The following is a 26,934-nucleotide window of genomic DNA, read 5'->3' on the forward strand; positions in this document are numbered from 1 at the left end:
GGGTCCGGTAGAACCTCGAGTAAGGATTACGAGATAAATAAAAAAAAAAAAATTGAGCATCATTTCTTATCCTCAGAGATTTTTGTTCTTAAAATAGTATTATTTAGAGTTATAAATTTTGATAACAGCCATAAAGTTAAAACAAAATTACCTTAGCCATTTTTCTTAAATTTGGAAAAATGAAGTCGTGGCTCGGCTCGGGAGCTTTTGGAACCTCGTTTTTTCCTTGAACTCGTGGCATCGCAGGTATGGCAGGGATTCTTGGTGAATAGCAAGTACTCCTCTTGAAATGGCACACCAATTATTTCACGTCAAATGCGTCCCAGGATTGAAAAAAGTTTAAAACTCGCGGAATGAAAACTCAAAATGCAGCAGGCGACTTGCTGGTTGTTTGTTTACTTTTTTTGATCGCTCTGTATAACGCTTTATGATTGGCCAAGGTCAGCAAGCAGCCACCCTGCCGCTGATTGGCTGCAATCGCTGTGCACGTGACACAGCGCGCGAACAAACCTCTTGGAGAAAGAAAGGAATAATATAATTCAATTTCATTGTAGCTCATAGGATAATAATTTTTTATGCCAAATGGATTTGCTTAAAGCGCTCGGTTGTTGAGGTGGAACGGTGGAACATAAATTGAAAAGAGAAAACACGATTCTGACAAACAAATTGGAAAAAATTTAATGAATAGAGATTTTAAAAAATAAATCCAAGAATTTTAATTCAGTGAGAAAAAGAAATTAATAAATTCAAATTTTTATAAATTTAAAGTCAACATTATCAATATTTTAAAAAATAAAATATTTTGCACTTGGAACATCGAGTAAAATTTGATTAGTCCAAAGAGTGCTCAATTAGAGGACAAGAGGGATTTGCAAATGCAATTTATGAATTTAAAAAAAAAATAACAATGGTGTCAAATGGTTAGAAATTCAGTGCCGACTGCCGAGACTACCGAGGCACCTGTTAATAAAGTAATAGAGAGAGACCAGGTGCTATCAAGGCTCTAAAGGTTGAGATTATTTAAATTTCATTCTATTTGATATAACATGGTACGATAAAATATTTTTAAATTTGAAATATTTAAAAATTTTCTTGAATAGATGCTTTGAAGTTTAAGTGAGAGCGTGCCTACTTTTCTGCTGGGTAATCAGGACAACATAACTTAATTTTTTTTTAGACGAAATTAACGGCAGAAAAACATAGATAAAGAATAATTCATGAGTCTCGTGTTAAAATGAATTAGAATTTCATCGCAACTGTCAAGTTTTCAAAAATTTGAATTTTTAAAATTTGCAAAAATTTATTTTTAAAAAATTTTAAAAAGTAAGTTTTTAACAAAATTTTTTTTGCATTGCAGAAGAGGTTCTCCTAAGAATCTATGAACTAAGTTCCTTTTCAAATTAGAAGCTCTGTTATTTAATATGGTTTAATATAAAAATTATTATTCAGAATTTATTTACTTGTAATTTAATTTGGCTAAACTGTTAATTATTAAATTATTCAACAGCTTATTATATTATATTTTTATATATATCAATAAAATTCTACAATTTTTCAAATAAAAAAAAATATTGCTAACAATATTCTGAAATTTTGGTTTGCCGAGAAAATTTTGAACCTTCAAATTTTTAAAGGCGTTCAAATAAATTTCATAGAATTTTTTATTAAATTAAACGTATTTCTAAGCGCGAAAATGATCAATACAAAATTTTTGGTAAGCGCACTAGAAAGATTATCATTGACCATTTTCTATAGAATATTGTCTATTTAAATAGGCTTCCGCTTTTGTAAGTCCAGAGAGAGAGAAGGAATTCCTTTTCTCTGCGTTTAGTCTATCATCTATCATCCTTTTTTATCAAGTAATCCCAACTGTAGATCTCCTCTCTGCACACTTTTCCTGCCAACACCGACAACGTTGCCAAGCGTTGCATTACTTGTGACGTCACTTGATGGCGGTCTAGGAAACCGTTCCCAACCACTGGAACACTGGAACTGATCCGGTTCCGGTGTGGCTGACGGCTGAGCGTGCGTTTCGCGGTTCCTCATGTCTTCGATCGCCTCCTCTGCCCTGTCCCTGCTGACTGTTTCTGGGAGGATGGGGCAGGGTGTGCGAGTGGCCTTGAAAGACAAGGCTCTTGTTGCCGTCCCACTCGTCGTTGGCCTTCTGCATTTTTTGGAAGCGCGGTGGCAAACTCTGCATGTTGGGTTTGGCGCCACGACCCCCTCTGGGAGGACCCATCGGCGGTTTCATGGGCGGTTCGCTGCCTCGGCCCGGCACAGGTCGACCGTCAAAGGGCAAAGAACGGGATTCGGACGTTTGTCTCAAGTCTCTTGATGGGCTCTGGCCAGAGTCATGAGGTGGACGCGGGAGAAGACCCTCGCCGCCGGACAGGCGAACCCCAAGTCAAGACTGGAGCGGCATGAAATCGCCCTTTGGTATGAGGCGCACACCTAGCCAGGAGAGTGTTGGCAGGAGAAGAGGAAAACATAGGAACAGGTGTGTATGAATATTTCTTTTTAGGTGTAAAATAAGATTATTTTTAATTTTACAATTTTTGTTTAATTCAAAAAATTTAACATTTTCATCAAATTAAATTAATTATAACTGATTTTAATAATTTTTGGTACAATCATCAGGTACAACAGTGGAGGCAGTTCGTTGGATGAAAATGGCGGTTATAGAGACAGGAGGCACAGCGACCCTCGGGTCACACCCCAACCTAGTGTCAAAGTAGCCGAAGATAAAGGATCTGACGAAGAACTTGGGCCACTCATGTCTTTGAATGTGCCGGAAATTACTGTAAATAAATTATTTTGTAGGAACCAATTTTTGTCTAAATCAACATTATATTCTTTCAGGACTGGAGTGCTGAAGTTGAAGAGAGCGATAGATTGGAGGCCGAGGCTTTGATAAGCGAGACCGAATCCAATGCTGCAAAAAGTGAACAATCATCAAAAAGGAAAAGGAACAGAAGAAAGAAACAGAAGTATGAATCTGCAATTTTTTCCAACAATTTTTTTAACCCTTGTCGTCTCATGTCCGACAAGAGTTTTGATTCCATTTTATTGTGCCTTTAACAATAATTTAAAATCTAGGAAAGGAGGGGAAAGGAACAAAGAATCAACTGAGAAGTCTCCAGCACCCGCAGACAAATCACCCACCCCTCACAAAGGAGGACTTTTGATCCTCCCAGCCAAACTAGATTTGGGCCAGTCTCCCCCCTCGCAGTCGGTCCAGCGCACCCTTTACGACCCAAACAATCCGTCGAAACCAATCATGATGAAGGCGGCAGGGATGCGCATGCCACAGCCTCAGTTTCCTCAGTTCAGTTCGCCTCCGGAAATGGGCATGCACGGCCGCATGCCTGCTCCTCCCCACCCCTATCCACCTGGAGCGCCTTTCATGTACGGACCCTTCACCAGACCCGAAGCCAGCATTGCAGAGAAACCATTGTGGTATGACCACTATTCCGAAAAGTAAGTAATTTCATTTTGTTTAAAGTAAAATCTAATCTGTTCCAATTGCAGTTTTAGAAATTGTCGAAATCCTCACTTACTAATTGACATTGAGCAAGCTGATTGGGAACTGACAAAAATTATAAGCACGGTCGGCATTGTTCAGAGTTGGCCTAAAATTTGTCAAATCAGGTACTTAAAATTAGTCTGAAATAAAATTTAAATAATTTTGTCTGTATTACTTTTTCAGGCAATTTTTACTTAACTCTCTAATGATGCTCCTGCTGCAAGATCTCAGATTTTCCCAAATGGAAAACATTGAAATACATTTATGGAAACTGGCTTTTTACCAAGTGATAGGAACTGCTCAAGAAAAGGCCAAGCGGAGGCAATCAGGAGTTGCACAAGAAGACTTTACTTGCTGTGATAGAGGACGGCATTAAGTTTTTCGGCAATTTGCTAACAACTCTGCAGGACACTTAAAAATTCAGCGTTGAAGAACTGACCGGCAAAGGCGCACCGATGCTGACCCAGTTTTGGCTCTTCACGCTGTTAGATTCAATGAATTTTTGTAAGTGTATATTAAAATTCATAATTGCAGAGGAGAAAACTGGATGCAGTTTATTTCTACATGAGAAGTCTGATGGCATATCAAATCCTTTCCAGACGGCTCGTGAAAGCCTTTTACTGTTGTTTGATGAAAAAAGGAAAAAGGTAAATTTGATTGCACTTCCCGGAACTGGAAACCTATTTTGGAATTTTCAGTTTGAATCTCTAGAAAAGAAGAGGAGGGACGAACAAGCAGCTGAAGAGAAGGAAAGACTGCAAGAAAAGGCAGCAGTCAGTAAAGGCCACCGAAGGGAAATCTGGATTCACCCAGACAATAGTTCCAAAGAGTGGCTTACCCCGACTGATAGTGAAAAGGATGCTGACTGGAGAGAAGAAGAGTTGTCCAAGATGTCATTTATAGAGGTACATTGTTTAAAACAAATAAAAATACGGTTCAACCTTAATTTCAATTTTCCAGCTCAACAAGCAATTCCTCACAAGTTACCTTCATGTTCAGGGCAAGCTTTTCACCAAAATTGGGTTAGTTGATTCCTTTGCTTATTTAATTTTCCTCAAATACTCAATCATAGAGAAAGTTCTTTAAGCCAATATTTTATTTTTCAGAATGGAAACATTTCAAGAAGCAGCCCACCAAATGTAGAGAGAGTTCCGGGCTCTCCTGCAGCATCATTTCATTCACTTAAGAAAAAAATGCATGTAGAAATAAAATTGTTATCTTTGCATTTATGTTATTATTGCATTTTAATTTTTAGAAGTTCTTGAGCTCATTTTGTATTGTATCACAACTTGCGGTTTTACAGTTTTTACACTAACAATCAAATCAACAAACAATATCTTTTGACTAATATGAAATTAAAGTGACTTGATTGAAAGGGAATGTCAAATTAAAATTTAATTTGTGCTTAAAATATAACTAATGCCTCGCTCTGGAAACTAAACTGCCTAGAATCCTTCAGTCTGTTTGGGGGCTTGAAAATCTACTTTCGGAGTCCAATGTACTCCATCAGGGTGTGGCACCAGCGCCTAGCAAACTGTCCAAGCCAAAATCCATTCACTTGTTCATCTTCACTAGGTCCCTCCCCAGCTTCGGCCCTCTCGCGCCTCTTCCTATTGCTTTCTTTCAGATGAGCCCTACGCACAACTAGGGCGTAGTCTGCATGATCTGTTGAGAATAATTCAAATTTATTTTATATAAATGTCATTGTGTAATTTATTAACAAATATTGCCGCTTACCTGTACATCCTGCAACATTGAGATCATTCTGTGAGCAAAAGAGGAAGAGAGAGGCTGTTTTGGCTGCTGAGGGGTCAGTCTTCAAAAGTTGTACCTCAGACGGGGCCAGGCAGCCGTCATAGACTAGGTCTTGGTTTGTGCGTTTGTTTTCCTTCGGGGCCAGGTTAATTTCAACACCAGGATATTGCACAGTCTCACACAATTTTGTGGCCAATCTGTCGCGAGCTAGAACATTAAATTTAAAAAATATCATAATGCTAGATCAAATTTTGTTTCTCTTACTTTCACGCGTGTCAAATCTGATCTTGTTGAGATCCAAGATCTCAACCTGGCAGCCAAGGGTTATGTTGTTTTTGATTCTGGCCTTTCCCTGAACCAGGCTAAGGAATTTGCATTCCTGGAGGGTGGAAACAACCTCAACCGGGTGGTGGTCTGGTACGTAGACATTGATCTCTTCCATTCTCTTCTCCGTATGGGATTCGGCCGATTCAAAGAATAAAATTCTTCTGCCCGAAAATGAAAAAAACCGTTAAGAATTTTTTGAACCTCTCTCTAAACTTTTGTGATAAGACTATGTATGTATTGGTTGGTAACGAAAAATAACAATACAGCTTGTATATAGAACTATGTCAGCTATGCAACAATGAAAAATAATATGCAACGATTGAGAAAAGAATGCAATGAAAACCTAAAATTTGATGGGCCGCCTGCAGGTTTGTTTGTTTTGTGTTTTTGTGTGTGGTGCTTTCAGTTTTTGCATGTAATTCGCGCTTGAATTCGCGATTAGCATGGCAGCCAACATAATGGTTTTATTTTTCATAAGGTCATTATAAAATTGGGGACCATACAAAAGGCGGAGCTTTCCTATCCCCACTATGTTGTTTTCAACAATTATTGCTCACAAAAACTGGTACGTGAATCCTCCCATTTTCGTATCCTGTTTAAATTACTTGTATTTAAATTTTGGCTTGGCGGAAAACGAGTGTGAAAGAATAAGAATAGTGGAATTATGAAATTCCTTATACCGCAAAATGCAATATTGTATATTATGTACATCCAAACAAGTTAGATAGTAATGAATCATTGCCGAACCACGCAAATTGTAAATAAATTTGCCCCTTTCAAAATGCTAGATTCGATTTTCAATTCTCATAATATTTTTTCTGCTTCGTTAGGTTGGCAACCCGCATTTATATGTTGTGTTTTTATAATTATAAAAATGGCGGAAGACAGACAACTGAACAGTGGAAAATTTAATTCTAACATGCAAGGTATACTTAATGTTTATAATTTTTTTACGACTCGAGAATGGGGATTATTGAGGACAACTGTAACATTTCATTGAGACCGATGCAATAGCTGATGAATTATAAAACTAAATATTATATGAACGCCGCGAGAGTCGCAACGAAGAGGATGCGGCATTTCACTTTTTGTTGCGAGAGGAGTCCGTGACCCAAACAATTCGATTTTTTATTTATATCTTCTATAAAAATGAAATTTTTCCAAAAATTTAATTAAAGCCTTTAAACCACGTTGCCTAGATTATTTCTTTATAAAAATTTGTCCACACTAGAAGTGCTGCTGTTGAAAAGTAACCTTGAGGGCATGAAAATATGTATGTATTTCCGCCTTCATCAGCTTTTTATCTGTTTTGCAGATCAACATGAAAGGAAGAACAACGGCCACGTCCGATCCGGAGGAAAGGGTAGCGCAGGGGGCAAGTCGCAAGTAATTTACCGTCCGGGCAGTGGCCCCTTGAAGAAGACTGGCGAAGCTGACAATATAACTGAGCACGGCGGCCCCAAGGCGGGCGCCAAAGGGTCCTCGGCGCGGCCCAGCGGGGGCGACTGGCGAAAGCCTTCGCAACAGTTGTACCAGCCTCCGGTCAACAACAGCCGAGAGTCGACACCGGGGCCCCCAGAATTGCCCCCCGAGAAAGCGTTGTCCATCAAAATGTCGCAACTGAGCACTGCGGACAACGACTCTTCAGACGACAAGAAGAAAAGCAAAAAGCCCGAGTTGGCCATCTACGTCCCAAGGCCTAAAGCCCAGGCCATGGCCGAGGGTGGAGAGGAGCCATGGGAGGGGCAGGGTAAAGGACGAGGACAAAAGAAAATGACCTCGTCAAATTCGTGGGAGCAGCAGCCTGGCAATAAAGGTAAAGCAGAATCCTGGGACCGACCAAAGAAGAATGACATGCCCGAGTGGAGAAAGCAGTCTAATAAGGAACAGGTACGGGAATTTTTCATTTGAATTAAATTTTCAGACAGTCCGCAATTGTTTAATATTTTTTTTTTATCTTTCATTTTATAAAAAAAATATTGATATGTTATATAATTTCATTGGTTTCCAAAATATTTTACTTCAGTTTGATGAAAAGTATTTATTATTTTTTCTAATAAAATTATCCAAGACAAAAAAAAAAGATAGGGGTAAGTTAATGAATGGAAAGGCTTAAGTTCTTGTTTTTACTTATTTATTCAAATTTTAAATTATAAATGTGTGCTTTATAATCTTTAATTTAAAGTATTTTCAAATTTAGGAAAACTATTTGAAATTACAAAATTTTGCTTTTTTTTAAGATTCTTCACTGAATTTAATCTTGATTTTACACTTATAAGAATATTATTTTCATGTTTGTTCTAGGGTCGGAAAGTAAAAGGGTTTGGAAAAAGGGGTCAAGCAGACGACACATCATGGCGGAGTCAAAGTCCGCTGCAAAGAAGCGAAAGCATGTCTGGCCTGAGCCCATCAAGAGACTTGAGACAAACGTCTGAACCCCGTTCCTTGCCCTTTGACGGTCGACCTGTGCCGGGCCGAGGCAGCGAACCGCCCATGAAACCGCCGATGGGTCCTCCCAGAGGGGGTCGTGGCGCCAAACCCAACATGCAGAGTTTGCCACCGCGCTTCCAAAAAATGCAAAAGGCCAACGACGAGTGGGACGGCAACAAGAGCCTTGTCTTTCAAGGCCACTCGCACACCCTGCCCCATCCTCCCAGAAACAGTCAGCAGGGACAGGGCAGAGGAGGCGATCGAAGACATGAGGAACCGCGAAACGCACGCTCAGCCACACCGGATCAGTTCAAAAGACCGAAGACTCCTCCCCACCATGGAGGAGGCGGACGCGGGAGAAGACCCTCGCCGTCGGACAGGCGAACCCCAAGTCAAGACTGGAGCGGCATGAAATCGCCCTTTGGTATGAGGCGCACACCTAGCCAGGAGAGTGTTGGCAGGAGAAGAGGAAAACATAGGAACAGGTGTGTATGAATATTTTTTTTAGGTGTAAAATTAGATAATTTTTTTAATTTTACAATTTTTGTTTAATTCAAACAATTTAACATTTTCATCAAATTAAATTAATTATAACTGATTTTAATAATTTTTGGTACAATCATCAGGTACAACAGTGGAGGCAGTTCGTTGGATGAAAATGGCGGTTATAGAGACAGGAGGCACAGCGACCCTCGGGTCACACCCCAACCTAGCGCCAAAGTAGCCGAAGATAAAGGATCTGACGAAGAACTTGGGCAACTCATGTCTTTGAATGTGCCGGAAATTACTGTAAATAAATTATTTTGTAGGAGGGTGGATCCAGGAATGATTTGGGTGTGATTGTTGATAAAAAGTTACCATTTTGAAATTCATTTATGATGTTGGGGTTGGAAAAAGATGCTTCCTCCTAAATTTTCAGCTAAAAATATTGGGTGCTTTTCCGGGGAAATCAGATTTGTCCAAAAACACTAAAATACAAATATCTCTGCTCCTACTAAGAATAAATGTATGCTCTCTTCGCATTCAGACGTAACTTTTTACGCCCGACAACTTTGCCATTGACAAATTTTGCGTAGGTCAAAGGTCAAGGTCACTAAATTGCAAATTTCACTTTTAAACGCAATTTTCGCAAAGAAGCACCCCTCAGATTTTTTTCGCAGTATAAGAAAAAATGTAGCCCCAAGTGTGTAGAACAAAATACTTGATTTTCAGAATGGTAACTTTTACCATTTAATTTATATTAACAACTGAATATTAAAAAACAGTGAAAAATCACTTTTCCGCAACAGAAATTATTTTTCAACCAGCGATAACTCTGTTTCTGTTACAGAAACGACAAAATGTGTAACGACAAAAAGTATTTGTCTTGACTTTCTGCATCCAACCATGTGTCAGTCAAGAAGGTCAGGTCACCTAAGGTCATTGACCTCGGTGACCTGTGACCTTGGAATACAATTTTGCAAATTTTCTGTGCAGAAAATAATAAAACGTAGTTAGTTTATGAACAATTATTTTAAAAATTTGCAAAATCGCATTTAAAGGTCACAGGTCACCGAGGTCAATGACCTTAGGTGACCTGACCTTCTTGACTGACACATGGTTGGATGCAGAAAGTCAAGACAAATACTTTTTGTCGTTACACATTTTGTCGTTTCTGTAACAGAAACAGAGTTATCGCTGGTTGAAAAATAATTTCTGTTGCGGAAAAGTGATTTTTCACTGTTTTTTAATATTCAGTTGTTAATATAAATTAAATGGTAAAAGTTACCATTCTGAAAATCAAGTATTTTGTTCTACACACTTGGGGCTACATTTTTTCTTATACTGCGAAAAAAATCTGAGGTGTGCTTCTTTGCGAAAATTGCGTTTAAAAGTGAAATTTGCAATTTAGTGACCTTGACCTTTGACCTACGCAAAATTTGTCAATGGCAAAGTTGTCGGGCGTAAAAAGTTACGTCTGAATGTGAAGAGAGCATACATTTATTCTTAGTAGGAGCAGAGATATTTGTATTTTAGTGTTTTTGGACAAATCTGATTTCCCGGAAAAGCACCCAATATTTTTAGCTGAAAATTTAGGAGGAAGCATCTTTTTCCAACCCCAACATCATACATGAATTTCAAAATGATAACTTTTCATCAACAATCACACCCAAATCATTCCTGGATCCACCCAGGAACCAATTTTTGTCTAAATCAACATTATATTCTTTCAGGACTGGAGTGCTGAAGTTGAAGAGAGCGATAGATTGGAGGCCGAGGCTTTGATAAGCGAGACCGAATCCAACGCTGCAAAAAGTGAACAATCATCAAAAAGGAAAAGGAACAGAAGAAAGAAACAGAAGTATGAATCTGCAATTTTTTCTAATAATTTTTTTAACCCTTGTCACCTCACGTCCGACAAGGGTTTTGATTACATTTTATTGTGCCTAATTAACAATAATTTAAAATCTAGGAAAGGAGGGGAAAGGAACAAAGAATCGACTGAGAAGTCTCCAGCACCCGCGGACAAATCACCCACCCCTCACAAAGGAGGACTTTTGATCCTCCCAGCCAAACTAGACTTGGGCCAGTCTCCCCCCTCACAGTCGGTCCAGCGCACCCTTTACGACCCAAACAATCCGTCGAAACCAATCATGATGAAGGCGGCAGGGATGCGCATGCCACAGCCTCAGTTTCCTCAGTTCAGTTCGCCTCCGGAAATGGGCATGCACGGCCGCATGCCTGCTCCTCCCCACCCCTATCCACCTGGAGCGCCTTTCATGTACGGACCCTTCACCAGACCCGAAGCAAGCATTGCAGGGAAACCATTGTGGTATGACCACTATTCCGAAAAGTAAGTAATTTCATTTTGTTTAAAGTAAAATCTAATCTGTTCCAATTGCAGTTTTAGAAATTGTCGAAATCCTCACTTACTAATTGACATTGAGCAAGCTGATTGGGAACTGACAAAAATTATAAGCACGGTCGGCATTGTTCAGAGTTGGCCTAAAATTTGTCAAATTAGGTACTTAAAATTAGTCTGAAATAAAATTTAAATAACTTTGTCTGTATTGCTTTTTCAGGCAATTTTTACTTAACTCTCTAATGATGCTCCTGCTGCAAGATCTCAGATTTTCCCAAATGGAAAACATTGAAATACATATATGGAAACTGGCTTTTTACCAAGTGATAGAACTGCTCAGAAAAGGCCAAGCGGAGGCCGAAGGCAATCAGGAGTTGAAGGAGTTGCACAAGAAGACTTTGCTTGCTGTGATAGAGGACGGCATTAAGTTTTTCGACAATTTGCTAACAACTCTGCAGGACACTTATAAATTCAGCGTTGAAGAACTGACCGGCGAAGGCGCACCGATGCTGACCCAGCAGCCCAACCAGTATCCTCCAATCACAAATTTAGCCATAATTTCTGCACAAAAGGTCTGCTTGTATATGGGTGACCTGGCAAGGTACAAGGAGCAGGCCAACGACACAAGCAACTTCAACAAAGCCAAGCAGTGGTACACTAAAGCTCAAATGCTCAATCCAAAGAACGGGCGCCCCTATAATCAATTAGCAGTTTTGGCTCTTCACGCTGTAAGATTCTTTGAATGTTTATAAGTGTTTATTAAAATTTATAATTGCAGAGGAGAAAACTGGATGCAGTTTATTTCTACATGAGAAGTCTGATGGCATCAAATCCTTTCCAGACGGCTCGAGAAAGCCTTTTACTGTTGTTTGATGAAAATAGGAAAAAAGTAAATTTGATTGCACTTCCTGGAATTGGAAACTTATGTTGGAATTTGCAGTTTGAATCTCTTGAAAAGAAGAGGAGGGACGAACAAGCAGCTGAAGAGAAGGAAAGACTGCAAGAAAAGGCAGCAGTCAGTAAAGGCCACCGAAGAGAAATCTGGATTCACCCAGACAATAGTTCCAAAGAGTGGCTTACCCCGACTGATAGTGAAAAGGATGCTGACTGGAGAGAAGAAGAGTTGTCCAAGATGTCATTTACTGAGGTACATTGTTTAAAACAAATAAAAATACGGTTCAACCTTAATTTCAATTTTCCAGCTCAACAAGCAATTCCTCACAAGTTACCTTCATGTTCAGGGCAAGCTTTTCACCAAAATTGGGTAAGTTGATCCCTGTGCTTATTTAATTTTCTTCAAATATTCAATCACAGAGGAAGCTCTTTAAGCCAATATTTTATTTTATTTTTCAGAATGGAAACATTTCAAGAAGCAGCCCACCAAATGTTGAGAGAGTTCCGGGCTCTCCTGCAGCATTCTCCAGTGCCTGTCAGTAGCGCCAGGTTCCTGCAACTCCTCGCCCTAAATATGTTTGCCATCGAGAACACTCAGCTCAAAGGTAAGACCGTTTACTTCTTGTTAGCCAGAGTTGCATGAATTTAAATGCGGCGAAACTGCACTTTGCGGCCATGTACGGGATATAAGCGGAGCAACATTTCCTTGCAAGAGCAGGCAAGCGAGAAAGAGCATGCATGACAAAAGTACGTGGGTGTTGGCGAACTGGCTCTTTCTTTCTGCGCTGACCGTGACCTTTGACTCGTCTGAAACAGGTCCGGTTGTCTGCCCAGACGAGTCCGCTCTTTTGAAGCGGCGCGTTGTAAGCTGTAAACTATTTGGCACTAGTCACCTGATCTGCAGATATCACGACCGTAAATCATGCAGTCGCGCTGTATGAATTATTTACCTGCTGGCTTGTTTGAATTTTCCACTATGCCGCTCAAATGTACACAATCATGCTTGAATTTCTTATGCGATAGAAGAAAAAATATGAAAAAAAAAAATAATAATAATAATGAAAAAGTGAATTCTTTACCATTTTACAAGACATAAATACTGCTGATCCTATTAGCCGAAACAAAACTAATATTTTGGGGCCAACTCAATTTATTATTTCACCCTTAATCTTGGAGAGTAGAATTTTGAAATTTGAAGTAGAGTCTGAGTTTCTTAAATATTAATTTTTAACTGTCCTTGTGTTTTTATAATCAATCATTATCAGCTATGTGAAATAAAATAAATGCCCTTACGGAAATGCATGTTTTTTTTTATCAGTTTTAATGAAATTGACTGGTTTAGACCTTTCCAAGGGTGATTTTTGTTTCAAATTAATTCAGGTCTTGCGCTTTGAAAGTGTAGAAGCAAAAAGAGTTTCAAATTATCACTTGGAGATTTATGTTTGGTCGGACAGCGTGCAATTAACAAATCCCGCGTTTGTTTGTGGAAATGCTCTTTAGGCGGTTATGCAAGCGAACGAACGCATCCTCAGTAACACACAAAGGAAAAGTGCACTGCAGACATTGACCTCTTCCGCGGACAAAATTGAGGCGTGTTTTCACACCTGTAATTGTGAGAAGTGCGGCTCGAGATGTTTTCTAAATTGCCTTCTTGTATTAATTAACTATGCTAATAAGCCTATCACGTTTTTGGTCAGAGGTTGAACATTATAATGGCCTCAAAATTACACTCGCAGGCGAGCAACTCCTTTGTGAGTGAGGGAGATTTTTCTCTCTTGCCGAATGGTACGGTACTTGAGCATGTTTCAATTCTCAGATTTTACGATTCCGTCAGCTGAATTTAAAAAAAAAGTAAGATCTTTGATCGTTCCCAATCGCTTCCCATTGGAATTCATGGTTGAGTTTAAGTTTAAAGCGAGTGCAAATATGGAGGGTTTGTTAAATTTTTAATTTATCAGACATTTTTCAATTTGCAAGATTCCAAAGATTGAATAATTTTAAAATATATGAAACACTTTTTCAATTAAGTTTCAATCAGTTTCAATTAAGTTAATACACAAAATTGTAAAAAGGCCATTTTGAATTGAAAATAAAAATATCATTAGTTTATAACCTGAAGACTTTTTGTTTGGTTTATTAATTTAAAATAAATTACTAACATTTTACAAAGTTTGACCAACACATATCCAGAGGCGTATTCTAACTGGGCAAATTATTTAGAATTCAGATCGAAGAAAACAACTTTTCTCGATCACGAGCCCCTCGGGGGGCACTCGATTGCTGCGATGATTTGTCTCCGAGTTGCAGCAATGCCTCTTTTATTATTTGTACTTGAAAATCGTAGCGTTGCGCAAGAGTGTTGCACAAAGCGTAATATATAAGTTGCCAGGTAGTGCGGTATCTGATATACACTCGGCGTGTAAAATAATGTAATATTTAGTGTATAAAACGCAATAATTATCGTACACTTAATGCAGAGGAATTCTCGGCAACACACACACACTTGAGGAGAGAACGCGGCATTGCGAGGCGCGAGCAAAAAGTGGTGATGTGTGTGCTTATGAATTAATGTCACTCGCAAGCACGACATTGAACCCACATTATTGCCGAAGCGGCTTGTTATAAAACAAAAGGGGAAATTATCATCAAGTGCAGTTGCATAAATTATCTTGCAGGCAAAGGACGTTCAAACAAACCAAAGAAAATAAAAGAAAAAATTTGTTTCTCTCTCTCAATTTTGTATTATTCATCGTCAGTTTCTTGCAAATAAAGTGACTGTCAACGATAATTTTCTATCTTAAAGCCGCTAAAATATAAAATTTACTTTCACATAAAAAAAAACAAAAGCTTCAGTTCAAGTGAGGTTTCAAATAAAACCCTTAAATAACAATTAAAAATAAGACATATGAATAAGGTTTATGTTTTTATACTTTTTTTATAAGTGTCTCCCTAGATTTCTGGATTGTTTTTTTGGATGATGTTTTTAAATTATTTCTTTATTTTTGTATATAATAGCCAAGCCCATATTTTCCTGAGTTTGTCACAAACAAAAAAATCAAAATATACAAATCAGCTAATATTTTGCCAAAATATCATTTAATTTTTAACACAAAAATAGCCATAAGTAATTATGTAGTACATGTTTTCACTGTTCTTGTTTAATCTCATGTAAACAAAATCAATTTTTTGAACACTGATTTTTTATTATCTCTCTAGACCTAATATATACTTTTAAAAATTTTCATAGTTTATAATAAACCTATTCCTTTTTTTCTGCAAATTTATATTGGCCTGATTTTGATGTTTGAATTTAATTTTTCCGCCCATATATTCACACAACATACTCCATCTGTTCACACACCCTCAAAAATCCAGTGCTGCTGTAGGTGTAATAAAATGAAGCTAACTGCAAATTAGCATGGGCAGCGGCAATCTCCGGGTTTCGCGAGAATCAAATTTACCGTCATGATCTAGTTTTGGAATATGAATATATCTGGTTTGAATTTGCATGCGGTTCTCTCACTACTTCACCGACCGATGAGATTGACGTCCATAAGGGGAGCAAGCAAAGGTTGGATGGCGAGGAGGAGGGGGAGGGGGCGGGCGGGTGACCTCTGCGGGGTCTAGGTTGTTGTCTGCGGAGTCTCGTCGGGCGAGATCGGTGACCGTCTCGCGCGCAGGAATCACGACGCCATATAAATAAAATTAATTGATGTATGTACTCTGCTTACTTATATCGGGACTGTAATTAATTTTATTATAGATACCATAATACCTCTTTATTGAGCGTGTTTGTTGTTGGGGCAGGAAAACGATGCGAAAAAAATGAATGCACACTCGTGGCGACGGCGGCCCCTGCAGAAAGAATTCCCATTAAACAAGGTGCATTGAATAATAAAAATAATCTGCCTGCAGAGTAAAAATCGAGTTTGACTTGAATTATGTGGGGTCTAAAAGAACAAAAGGTTTTTAAAATGAGTGTCTAAAAATTGCAGATGATGTTGTAGAAGCAGGAATTTAGTTGAATTTAAAAAGATACAAACTATCAGTCGGAGTTGAATGGGTACATTATTTATTTTTATCGATTTTTTTTCAAAGTTCGGTTTATTGAGTTAATCAAAGTTGTGTTGAATGTGTTTAAATAATGTTTGAAATAGGCGTGTTCAGTAACTGACTGGAAAAGAACAGAGTAATGATAGTTTGAAAAAACAATAGGAAGAAGCATTTAAATAACAAAATATTTTAGTTTTAGTTTTTTGTTTTAAAATTTCAATAAAATTTATATTTAAATTTAAAAACATTAAAATAAAATGAATTTATACGGAAAGAAGTTATTAAATTAGTTTTGCTTTAGTTTAACTAATTATTATAATCTGAAATGTTTATTATTATATGTTCTCAATTGCTCCTCAAAGCTTCAAATCATTAAGTTTCTGTTAACTTAATATTGCAAGCTCGATCTATTGTCAGTCTCGAATATAAATTCGGTGTGGATGTTATTGTGGAGAAAATTCAATTCAAAAGGGTGCTATGAAATTCAATGATCAACCAATCTTTTCGTAAATTTGCTCAAATCCAAGGAGTAGAAAATTAATTTTATCTCCAATTTGTGTGCATACAAAAATTTCATCATTTCCGAAAGTCAAGTTTCCTTGAGCAGTTCCAAGAAAAGTTTTGGGATTCGGCCTTGAGATAGAGACTTGGGCAATCAACCCTATGCTGCGGTTGTTGCCGCCGTAAATAGCAGCCGTCGAGAATAAATTCTACACAAATTCCTGTGCAAACGCTGGCTGTCGGTACCTGCAAGTAATGGCATTCTTTTTTGAGTTGAAATAAATTACCAAGATAAGTGTTTGTCTCGCGAGAGCGACACACAAAAGCCCGGACGAATGGGCTCGTAAACACGGTTTGAAAGTGTCATTGAAGTAATTGCGCGTCGATCTTTTTTATTGGGGCGGAGAGTTTCGAGATTTGAATTTTATTATTTGCCGACAGTCAAAGCAAAAACGAAGGTGAAGACGAAAAAAAATCTCGCACCTTGCATCACTCACGGAAATCAAGAGTTGTTTGTTTTGCGCATTTGCACAATCAAAGATCGTTTTGAAGGATGAAAAAGTGCCATTTATTAATTTTGAGTGGTTGCTCATTGCTAAATTGCCGCGCATCCGAGGAGATTTTACGACATAAATAATTGCGACGGCGTTGTGTCGTGTATGTACCACACATGCCCATAATATAGAATTGCACACTTATCGGCTCGTTGTAATTCATTATTAATGGCGCTCTTAAAAATGTTGCATTTTATTGGAAAAGTGTTATTGCAGATTAATTATACATTGCTCGATGATTTATTCTCGGCATAGGACGGCAGTGTGAGGCAATAACTCGTTCCTCTTATCGAGTGATTGTCGCGAAATGATGTTACTCGTCCAGGCCGAAAGAAAAGTGACGGCTGCAACGAGCTGGTCAAAGTAGATATCAGCACCCAATCTAATTATTGAAAATATTCAAAATTAAAATAAAATCCTTATTTATAACCTGACTAGGAAATAATGATGATATAGTTTATTTACCAAAAATTTCAAATTCATTGGTCTCTTGTCTCTTTCTAATTTAGAACAAAATTTACCTCACAGCGGAAATCGGTCCCAACCAGCCTTCATTTGAGCTTCCCATCTTCTCTGTTTGACAAATTCCCATCAATGCACAACACAATACTTAACCTTTGATTTGCAAAAAAAAAAAAAAAAAAAAAAAAATCGTGGTGATGTAATATTTTCTGATGATTAATTTGACCGTTTATGGTCCATACTATCAGCGAGTCTAACAAAAGATGATGACTCGCATCTACTTCAATAAAGCATTTATGAAAATGCATAAGAATCAATCTGGCCGTCGTAAATCATCACCGTTGATTTGAGAAGAAGTGGTTTCGCTAAACGCGCATGTAATCATAGTAATTAGTCAGAAAATTTTCATCCCCGATGATTAGCGTTTCTGAGGTTCATTGCCATTATTCGGCTCTCAAGCATGTCTGATGTTTACAAACCTCGACGCTTTTTGGCCCTGTTATTAGTTTGCTCAATATCATCGACTCATGCGAGCGTTTAATAGTGCGTGGATAATTGTACATAAGAAGCAAGCTCACGTCAAACTTCTTGCGGTCTCGTGTGAATTGAATTACGTTTTGTACCGAGATCTCTCGAAACTAATAAGAGTGTGGTGGAAATCAATTTCGGAGCTGGGCATTGTCGACGCAGCCAAAAGTGGGATATCAATTAATACTCCCAGCACACATTCACATCTGGCGAAATGGAGCCCATTGCGGTCGTCCTGTAACTGTATTCTCAAAAACTTTTCGTCCGTCAAAAAAAGCGTCGTCTGAACCACTGAGCCTATTCTAATACCTATAAAAAGGGCATTAAAGGCAAAGCACGCAAATGTGTGTCGCCTTTCTGTGCCAAAAAATAAAGACGCATTAAAAGATGGCTTAAAAATTGCGTGATAAATTGATTGAACTGATACATATGAAGATTAAAAAATGCAAAATTCAGGTGCAAATCGTCTCTTAAAGATATAAATTTTGTATGTTCAGGTGGTGTTAAAAAAAATAAGCCTAATTAATTATCTATTTTTGTTTAATTAACTTACTATTGCACTAAATAACTTGTGGAAGATATTCAGCTCCTTTTTTTCTAATTTAACATGTCATTAATTTTGAAAATGATGTTTTATTACAATTTAAATCTTTCATAGCTCTATATTAATAAATTTCCTGAGTTTTTCCTATATTATCATCTACTTATTTTTAAGTTCTTTCCTGTTAAAACTCTTGATAAATTTTTACTTTAAGAAATGAATATTTATATTGCCTTTTTATAGGATATATTTTTAAATTTTCCCTCAACTGGACTAAAATTAATAAAAAAATATGCTCAAAGAAATTCACATGAAACCAAATTTTCATTGATCTTAAATCATTGCGCAACAAAAAATTCCTGATCTGGTAGTTATTTATATGCACAACAAATTTCCCTTAAACAGTTGTACTTGATTACCACTGAATGCATTGAAAGCTTTTGCAAAAACTCTCATTCCTTTGCCTGAGCACATTCGAGAACCTGAGAGTTCATCCTTATATTGATAAATAGCCAGAGGGCCGGTGGCAGGTGAGCCATTGTCTTTTGGGCCGTAGTATTTTACAGTTAGCGCGCAAATTCGGAGGCTAAATGCTCCTAGATGAGTATGGGATGACTATGTAGAATGGATCGGACGCAATGTATATAAATCCAGGCCATCAAGGGTCGATTAGTCGCGCTCGCTTTTTTGGCTGATTTGCAATTTCGGCCGCTGAGAGCTTCTGCACTGGCGATACCCGTATATGATAATTGGTGGGAGGAAAGCAGGAGAAAATAATGACGGCACATAGGGGGACGGGCGTTCAACCTCTCGTGTGGTGCCCTGAGGTACGTTGCCGCAGGAAAGACGACCTTCTCAAGGTTACGTCGCGCGCGGCTACAATAAACAAGCTGCACAGCGCAAACCACCTTTTTCTGCCCCCTCCCCCGAAAGCACAATGTAATAATCGGACACACGTTTTTCTTTTGCTGCTCGGATTGAAAGCAATTGTGCTGATTTGGCGCATAATTGCACTTTTCTCGCTCGCACTGTCTTTGGCCTGGCAAGGCCACTTGAATCGACATCACCTGAGTCATCGAATTCTGCCAAAAGTGCACGACGCAGTTTTTGGTCGGGCGCATTTCTCAGTTTTTTTTTTATTATATTATTCTTCATCTATTTAATTGGTAACTCTGCAGCGTGAGAAATTCCGGAAGCTCACTCTACGTCAAACCCTCGGTGTTTTTCTGCAGAAATGACAAATGACATCGGGCTGATGACAACCTAGGCGAGGGTTTTTGACCTCACCTTGGTGATTTCTCGGGTTTCTTGAAATAATCAGTTTGCATTATTTTTCCAAGGAAATGTGAATGAAGTTTACTACTTTTTCAAAGCAATGAGAAGGATATTTATCTTAAGTGCCCCATTAACTTGAACTAGATTTAAAAAAACCCAGCCATAATTTTAGAAGATATTTCAGTTTCATTTAATCAATTTCTCACCAGATTCAGTCTATTTCAGTCGACAACAATTAAATATAACAACGTGATTTGACAGGAATTAACAATAATTTTAATGATTTCTTAGCGCAAATATTTATTTCTCTATCAAGATTTTGTGGGAATAAAAACATCTAATTTTGAAATAATTTCCCAATTTTCATAAAAATTTAAAATTCGTTTTGAAAACGAATGTCTAAATCAGTTTTCGAATTCCACGCAAAATAACAATTTTTCAAAATTAAATACTTGATTTGGATTAACACATAAAAAGTAGGAAATTCCACAAACACTAGAGGTACAAAACTTTACAATAAAATTAACAACTTTGTATAAATTTTAATTAATAAGTTAAAAACCACTTTTTGGTGATAAATGGAAATTAAAAGTTGCCGAGAAGTTTTTTTTTGCTGTTTGATTTTTTCGAGTGAGAAGTTGAACACTTTAGCTTCAAAATGCCTTATAGAATGGCACGGTAAAAGAGCCAACTGATGAATTTCATGAATAATTTTGATATAAATCTGTCCACCGTATCAGCTTTTACCACTCTCTAGATTTTTAACTGTACATCAAACGGCAATTAAAAGCGCAAAAAGTCTCATGAGCATTTGCGTTTAAGAACCAGTCGGTGACACTCCTTGTCGCGCAGGTTGCATACCAAACAAGCTGTTACTCTCTATTTCACGTCCAGCTTATCTTTCCGCACAATCCGCATACCAGTCTCGCGTTCTATTTATCTTCCGTCTTGTATAAATCAGCAGATAATTCAATTGCATCAATTTGAATGAAATTTCTCAAATTATAGAGCCCGAACAATGCAACTCTATCCGGGTGAGGAGCAATAAATCAAGAAACGAAAAAAGGACCCGCATGATTTATGAATGATCTCTTTTTGATGATGCACGAAACGGGAACTAAAAAGTTCGAGGCGGCAATTTTTTATTTTTCAAGATCGGACGCGTCATTTCATTTTGAGCCGGGCGAGCAGGAAATAATTACACAACCCGTATTTTAATCATTCGTTGGTCTGGTGTACATTAAAGGAGGCCTCGCCGCTCGCACGATCCCCAGATTACCCTGACAGGGTGCTGATGCCCTTTGTCCGCAATGTAATCACCTCGTGCGGCGTCCGTGCCGGCTTGTCTCATTATCCGAGAATCCCAGCCAGCGACTCCCAAATTGATTTTTTGTGCCTCTATTAGCGCGAACAAAAAGAATAATCACCGACAAAGGCGCATATTTTTGTCCGGGCGCTATGGGTTGTGGAGGAGAACAATCGCCTCTGACCGACCGACACCTTCAAATGTACGGACGAAAGAGATAACCATCAAATTGTGGTCAGTGTCGACGATTTGTCTTGAGTTTAATTGTAATAGGTGAGAAGATGAAAGATACACTCAAGGGAAATGCATCGATTTTTATCGTGTTTTTGGAAAGCAGAGAATCATGAGATCACCATCCTGAGCTAGAAAAAAATTAAACATTTAAACGTGAAATTAAAACAGAAATGCGATGAAACAAATTTCGCCCTGCAATGTTAGAGAAATCACCTTAATTTTTTACAAATAAGTAACATTAGCATGATGATCATTATTATAATGATGTTTGATTGGAATAGGCAATCTGTTGCATATCTTTCCTCCAAAGTTCAAGTTCCAGGAGGAGGGGTCGGGTGACCGAGCATTAATTCGCCTTGCGCAATTCGCAGAAAAGGTGACGCCATCCTGATTATTAGTCACCACAATCCCTCGCTTATTACATACGCGTCGCAAGAAGTGTATTAAAGTTGTCAAGCCGGGGAAAAACGCCTCGGGTGCCTTCCTCATTGGCACCGGACAAACAAAAAAATCTAATCGAGGAGTCACCGCTCAAGATCGGAATACGAAAAAAATTTCGCTCTCCATCCGCGTCAGGTGAACAAACTGCGTTGGCCGCAGCGCCGTACGATTTCGTGGACTTTCCTTCTGCAAACGCGCGCGCGGTCGAGACTAGGGCAAATGACCTCATCAGGCAAGGCTGTTTCAAGGCCGTGTTATTGGCATTTATATTCCTCCTTCAATGCAGCTGTTTTGTAAGAAGCAGCCGGGGGGCGGGGATCGGCGAGAAAATTTTCTCTGGCAGGGCCAGGATATAATAATGCGGAGATTTGTTCCAAGCAGATTTGGAGAATTGTTCCATGCACTTTTTTAAATCATCTTTATCATGTACTTTAATAAAAGCGTAAAAAAAGTTAAAAGTTCGTCAAATTTTTTGGATTTCTTTACAAAATTTACAAATCTTCTGAAATATTTTCTAGTTTCACAATAATTCGTTTTTTTATATCTATAACTTGTACTTGTCTCCAAAATAGAGAAAATTTTTGTATAAAATGTTGTACTTTTCAGCGGCTAAGCTTATTTTTTAAATAATTGTTTTAACTGGTTTCAAGTTCCAGAGTAAATTTAATTACACTTTATTTTAGTTTTTATCATCTACCTTTAATTACAATTTCTTATTTCCTTCATTTATTTTTGTGCAATTAAAAACGAAAAATGATTAATTAAATAATATTTGAAGTAATGACTCTTTGAATGCTGTAATTAAATTAATATTATAATAATGGTTTGCTTAAGTTTATTTCTTATGCCTACATATTTTTTTTTGTTCAAACCCTCTAAATTTTATTTCCGTGGAACAAGTCACCATTTACCATGTGTTGCATTGAGCAGGTGTGGAATAACTAGGCATGGAACAATTGCCCTACGATACGCGGGGACCAATTCATAACCTCCTCTCCATTAGGAAAACTCTGCAAGTCGGTTGTTCTGGTACACCGCCTCCAAAGTTCATTGTCACGGCCTCTCCTAGGACATTACACCGCCTGATCCGAATCTGATGCAAGTGCGCTCGCTGCTGCTTCGTTTTATATATAAATTTTTATGTATACTCTGCCGTGTGCTCTTGTTGCCGCTCGATATTAATTATGAATTACAGCACCGCTTCATTAATTAGTGCGCGCATTCCGGCTCGGTGCCAGTATGATCGCATCTCTTTCTTTCTCTCGCTTGCATTTTCACTTGACACGGCGCTGAATAAGTCGTCTAATTAGAGCTGCAGCGAATATTCGCCGGATAAATAATATGCGTCGGTAAACAACCGCAGATTAAAATATAATGGCTTATCTCATTAAAATCTCCAGACGCTGCTGATTTAATTCCTTAGGCCGAAGAATTCTCTTCGGTTTTATTAAGTTCATAAGTTTGAGTTTCGAACAATATTTTTTTGACCACGCCTTGAACAAACATGCCATTGGAGGAGTAAATATTTTAAATTTCATGATTGATTTAATTTAATTTTTATTTAGAAGTTTATTCCTGGTTGGAGATTAGAAATATTGGAGTTTTTACCTTTTGCCTTCAAATTTAAATGCAAGTAAGATGAGGACAAATTTTTCAAATACCGTATATATTTCATGTTTCTATTTACTCTATAAGTGCTGTGACATATTATGAAATTAAATTAAATTATAGACGGTGTTATGTTCTTATTTTCCTACTCTTAGGTACAATTTTTTAGAATACCGGGTTTCAGTTCATCGACCTTGATTGTAATCTACTTAAATGATATGTTTTTCTTTGGACCTTTAAAAGTATCCCTTCAAATTCTTAAATTTGCTTGCATTAGTCCAATAACCTAAGATTTAGAATGGATGTATGGTTTTGCTGAAAATAATTTCGTGGATATAATAATCATAATAGCACAAATTGAATAGTATAATTGATAAAAATTTATAAATACATAATTGCACACCAATAAACTAAATATGTACTAGTAAAGACCTCATCTACGAATGTTCTTATAATTGATATTCATAATTGTGTTTCATGGTTGGTTGGACCTTATATAAATATCAAAATTAATATCAGAATAATTTTTTTATACGGATTTCAGGTTAAATCCAAAATCAGAATAATGATTATAATGAATTAATTATAAATTTAAATTTTCAATAATGAAAAATAAAAACCGGTAAATTATATTTTAATATATTTTTAAACATCTAATATTAATAAAACTTGTTTATATTTAGAACGTATTACTTGTAGTAAAATATTTTGCCTCCTCATGATATCATGATATAAATTATCGTTTGCTTGATTCTTAATTGTAAAATTAGCATTTCAAAGTTTTAGAAATCAGACTGGCCATTGTAAATTTACTTTTTAATCCAATTGCTGCATTTTTTTTACTCTCACCAAAAACTATTTAAAGATTATAATTATTCATTGAATAGATATAGATTAATTTTAATTTCTGCGACAGAAAGACAACGTTCTTCATAAAAAAAAAAATTATTCAAATAATTATCGTTAATCTTTTGCTCTATATTTATCTTAAGTAGCGTACAAAAGTTTTGAATATCCTGTTAGGAAATGAGACTCATGCTCGCTTGGACCATCGTCCCGCGCATTTATGTATTAAATATGCATTTTAATTTTGGTGTGGAAAAAGAAGTGCTGCTCGGCATGCGAGATTTTGTTATTCAAGCAAGGATGACTGTGCTAATTTGGCGCGAGATGTTTTGGCCTCAAAAGGGCAGTGCACTACGCTCACCTCGCTTCCAGACGTGTGACTGTGCACAATTTAGAATTTGCGAAAATCTCTTTTCAGCGAATCTCTCTCTCGCTCTGTCGAAAATCAAATTTCAGCTGCCTCGTGGTCGCGCCGCAATTTTACACCTCGCCAATGACAACAACTGATTGCAGCGAGCGAAACACAATTATTAGTCGTATCATCGGTGCGTATCTAATGTCCCGGAATGCAATAGTCCTCACAAAGGCCTGCACCTGAAAAGTTGAAAACGCTCTGCCGTTGTCCGCCTGTGCAAAAAAAAAACACGCTTCCCTCATCCCATGTAAAGTTTCGATTTGAATTTTTTTCTGCACAGTTTTGATCGTGTCCTCAGTAATCGCGGAAACGGGTTGGACGCGTGGGAATTTTATTGAGCCCCGACTTTTATTTATCATCCTGATTGCAATACCGTTAAACAAATAGCTTTTAATTGTAATCTGCTCTCAGTCAGTAGAATTTGAGGCCATTCCCTCTCTTATATTTTCTCATAAATTCACTGCTAATGCATAATGCAGATAGCGACCAATCGATCCTTTAAAACTTCATGCAGATAAGCCGCGGTCGCATTATTGCTTTTTGCACTTGGGATCTTTATGCGCGTTGCTATTATTATTATTATTCGCCGCAGGTTAGATAAAAGTTAATTGATGCCCGATTCTCATTAATAAATAAACACACTCGGCCGTTCAATAACAATAAACAACTATCGCTAATTAAAAGGAGCGAAAAAATGTTAATTGCCTCTTCATGGAACGGCGGAGGTCAAGGTACGCGTCGTGTTTTCTGGGTTTCGAGTGTGAATGTGCAGGAAACATCACAGAATCACAAGATTTTCTTTTGTGAGTTGAAGATCCGTTTGGTTAATAACTCCTCCCACGATGAGTTCGGACTGATAAAACTCGCACTAAATCTCAAGTGATCGTTCATGTTCTTCTTTTTTCATTGCTCTTGACGTTGCCCTTGGCCCTAAAAAAAACTATTACGGCTAACTGTTCTTGTGATTTTTTTTTGCCGTTCCCATAGTTTGCAGATTCAAGCGAGTATAAATTGGCAAGGGTCAAAACTCAACTCGTAATTAATAATACTAAAAAATTTAACATCACTATGTACTTAAAATAAAGCTGTGCCTTACGTAAGTTTTATCGAGTTAAATGATGTTTTAAAAATAAATGCTAAAATTAGGAAATTATATAAAATGTAAACAAATATATTGAAATATTTGTCTAATATTTGATTTAAAAAAAAAAATTAAAATTACCAGGAGAGATAAAAATTAAAAGCCTCAAATCGGACTTAAATTTCTAAGCGGTCCACTGTTGAAAATTGACTGACCAGTTCAGCTCAACATTTTACAATCTGCATTCTGCATACAAAAGTGCAAGAAAAAAAAATAACTTTGCTTGTCCTTTTTTGGTTGATATTAAGGAATAATTTCCACTTCTTCAACAGTACAATTTTGATCACCTATTAAACCGTATCCTGATTTTACTCAAACAGAGATTCTTATTTCAAAAATTCATTATTATCTATTAAAAATCAAATATTTATGAAATTTTTTATTCCATATTATTAGTTTCAAGTAAATTTATTTTTGTATTCAAAAGTAATTTGAAAAAAAAAATGTCTGCATTTTTGTTTCAGAACGCAACATCGAGCCTGGCTACCGGTCGGTGATGCAAGAGAACGCCTTGATCGTCTCCCTGCAAATGTTCAACCTGATCTTGGAGCGGTGCGCCGATCTCTTTCCAGCGCCGGCCGCCCCCGTGACGAAAATCCAAGAGCTTGGTGACGTCTCCGAGGACCTGCAGACCCTGTTGCCGGCCATCAAGGTGAGTGGAAATAAAGAAAGAAAGAAAGACTCACGCCTACCAGGGGTGGATTTTTATATTATCCACCGATTTATTATGGTGCTCGTAATTATTCTAATTTGTTTGATAGCGCAAAGTGGCAATAATAATTTAGTCTCTCTCTTTCGTGCTGATTAGTTTACGCCTTGGCGTGTGTGTGTGTATTTGCTGAACGTAGGTGTGTGTTTGTTGCAGGTGTGGTGCGACTGGTTGTTATGTCATACTGCAGTGTGGAACCCTCCGCCTTCCTGCGCCGACTACATCGTGGGGTACGTCCACTTAATTATTCGCACCGATACGCTGCGCGAATGCAAGCATGTCATAATGGCCTAATCTGCATATATCACCGACGACGAGGCTTTGAACTCAAAAGGGAACATCGCCAGTCAAAAGTCGCTTTTATTTTTATTCAAACTGGAAATAAAACTACGGCTGATAATTTTTTTAATATTCTAATTGAAATAATGATTGAAAAGGTTAATATAAAAATATGAATTTTTTTTAAAAACTGAAATTTATATATTAGTTTTATTACAATTATAATAATTTGATATTCTAAGATCATTTTTTATAATATAATTTTCAATT

General features: G+C 37.4%; 3 protein-coding genes across 6 annotated transcripts in view; 2 read left to right on the forward strand and 1 right to left on the reverse strand.

The window, feature by feature from the left end:
- The first annotated feature begins 1,911 nt into the window (after positions 1 to 1,911).
- LOC132199946 (uncharacterized) lies at positions 1,912 to 4,757 on the forward strand. Its single transcript, XM_059625065.1, has 10 exons — positions 1,912 to 2,497; positions 2,638 to 2,800; positions 2,860 to 2,987; positions 3,097 to 3,477; positions 3,529 to 3,648; positions 3,707 to 4,007; positions 4,058 to 4,170; positions 4,222 to 4,428; positions 4,484 to 4,545; positions 4,630 to 4,757. The coding sequence occupies exons 1-6, from the start codon at positions 2,421 to 2,423 to the stop codon at positions 3,897 to 3,899; spliced, it is 1,062 nt and encodes a 353-aa protein (XP_059481048.1). The 5' UTR covers positions 1,912 to 2,420; the 3' UTR covers positions 3,900 to 4,007; positions 4,058 to 4,170; positions 4,222 to 4,428; positions 4,484 to 4,545; positions 4,630 to 4,757.
- On the reverse strand, positions 4,645 to 6,041 carry LOC132199947 (uncharacterized). Of its 2 annotated transcripts, none has more exons than XM_059625068.1 (4): positions 5,949 to 6,041; positions 5,543 to 5,763; positions 5,261 to 5,485; positions 4,645 to 5,188 (listed from the first exon to the last, which is right to left on the reverse strand). In XM_059625068.1, exons 2-4 carry the CDS (start codon positions 5,718 to 5,720, stop codon positions 5,004 to 5,006), a joined length of 588 nt encoding a protein of 195 aa, XP_059481051.1. In that variant the 5' UTR covers positions 5,721 to 5,763; positions 5,949 to 6,041; the 3' UTR covers positions 4,645 to 5,003. The 2 variants fall into 2 exon arrangements, with proteins under 2 accessions (XP_059481051.1, XP_059481049.1); XM_059625066.1 differs by having other exon boundaries at positions 4,646 to 5,188; positions 5,543 to 5,766; positions 5,949 to 6,030.
- Positions 6,042 to 6,454: 413 nt separating this feature from the next.
- The window catches only part of LOC132200572 (telomerase-binding protein EST1A), a 32,114-nt gene continuing 11,634 nt past the window's right edge, over positions 6,455 to 26,934 (forward strand). For 2 of the 3 annotated variants that reach the window (XM_059626143.1, XM_059626144.1), the window contains exons 1-13: positions 6,455 to 6,531; positions 6,921 to 7,495; positions 7,910 to 8,520; positions 8,662 to 8,824; positions 10,249 to 10,376; positions 10,488 to 10,868; positions 10,920 to 11,039; positions 11,098 to 11,605; positions 11,656 to 12,024; positions 12,080 to 12,141; positions 12,231 to 12,376; positions 26,141 to 26,328; positions 26,542 to 26,615. In XM_059626143.1, the coding sequence (XP_059482126.1) occupies positions 6,480 to 6,531; positions 6,921 to 7,495; positions 7,910 to 8,520; positions 8,662 to 8,824; positions 10,249 to 10,376; positions 10,488 to 10,868; positions 10,920 to 11,039; positions 11,098 to 11,605; positions 11,656 to 12,024; positions 12,080 to 12,141; positions 12,231 to 12,376; positions 26,141 to 26,328; positions 26,542 to 26,615 (3,377 nt within the window). In that variant the 5' untranslated portion in view covers positions 6,455 to 6,479. The remainder of the gene's footprint in view (positions 6,532 to 6,920; positions 7,496 to 7,909; positions 8,521 to 8,661; positions 8,825 to 10,248; positions 10,377 to 10,487; positions 10,869 to 10,919; positions 11,040 to 11,097; positions 11,606 to 11,655; positions 12,025 to 12,079; positions 12,142 to 12,230; positions 12,377 to 26,140; positions 26,329 to 26,541; positions 26,616 to 26,934) is intronic. The other variant, XM_059626145.1, reaches the window with a different exon arrangement.

The sequence above is a fragment of the Neocloeon triangulifer genome, unplaced genomic scaffold (assembly GCF_031216515.1).
Source record: "Neocloeon triangulifer isolate White Clay Creek 2 clone unplaced genomic scaffold, ASM3121651v1 ptg000014l, whole genome shotgun sequence".
NCBI lineage: Eukaryota > Metazoa > Arthropoda > Insecta > Ephemeroptera > Baetidae > Neocloeon > Neocloeon triangulifer.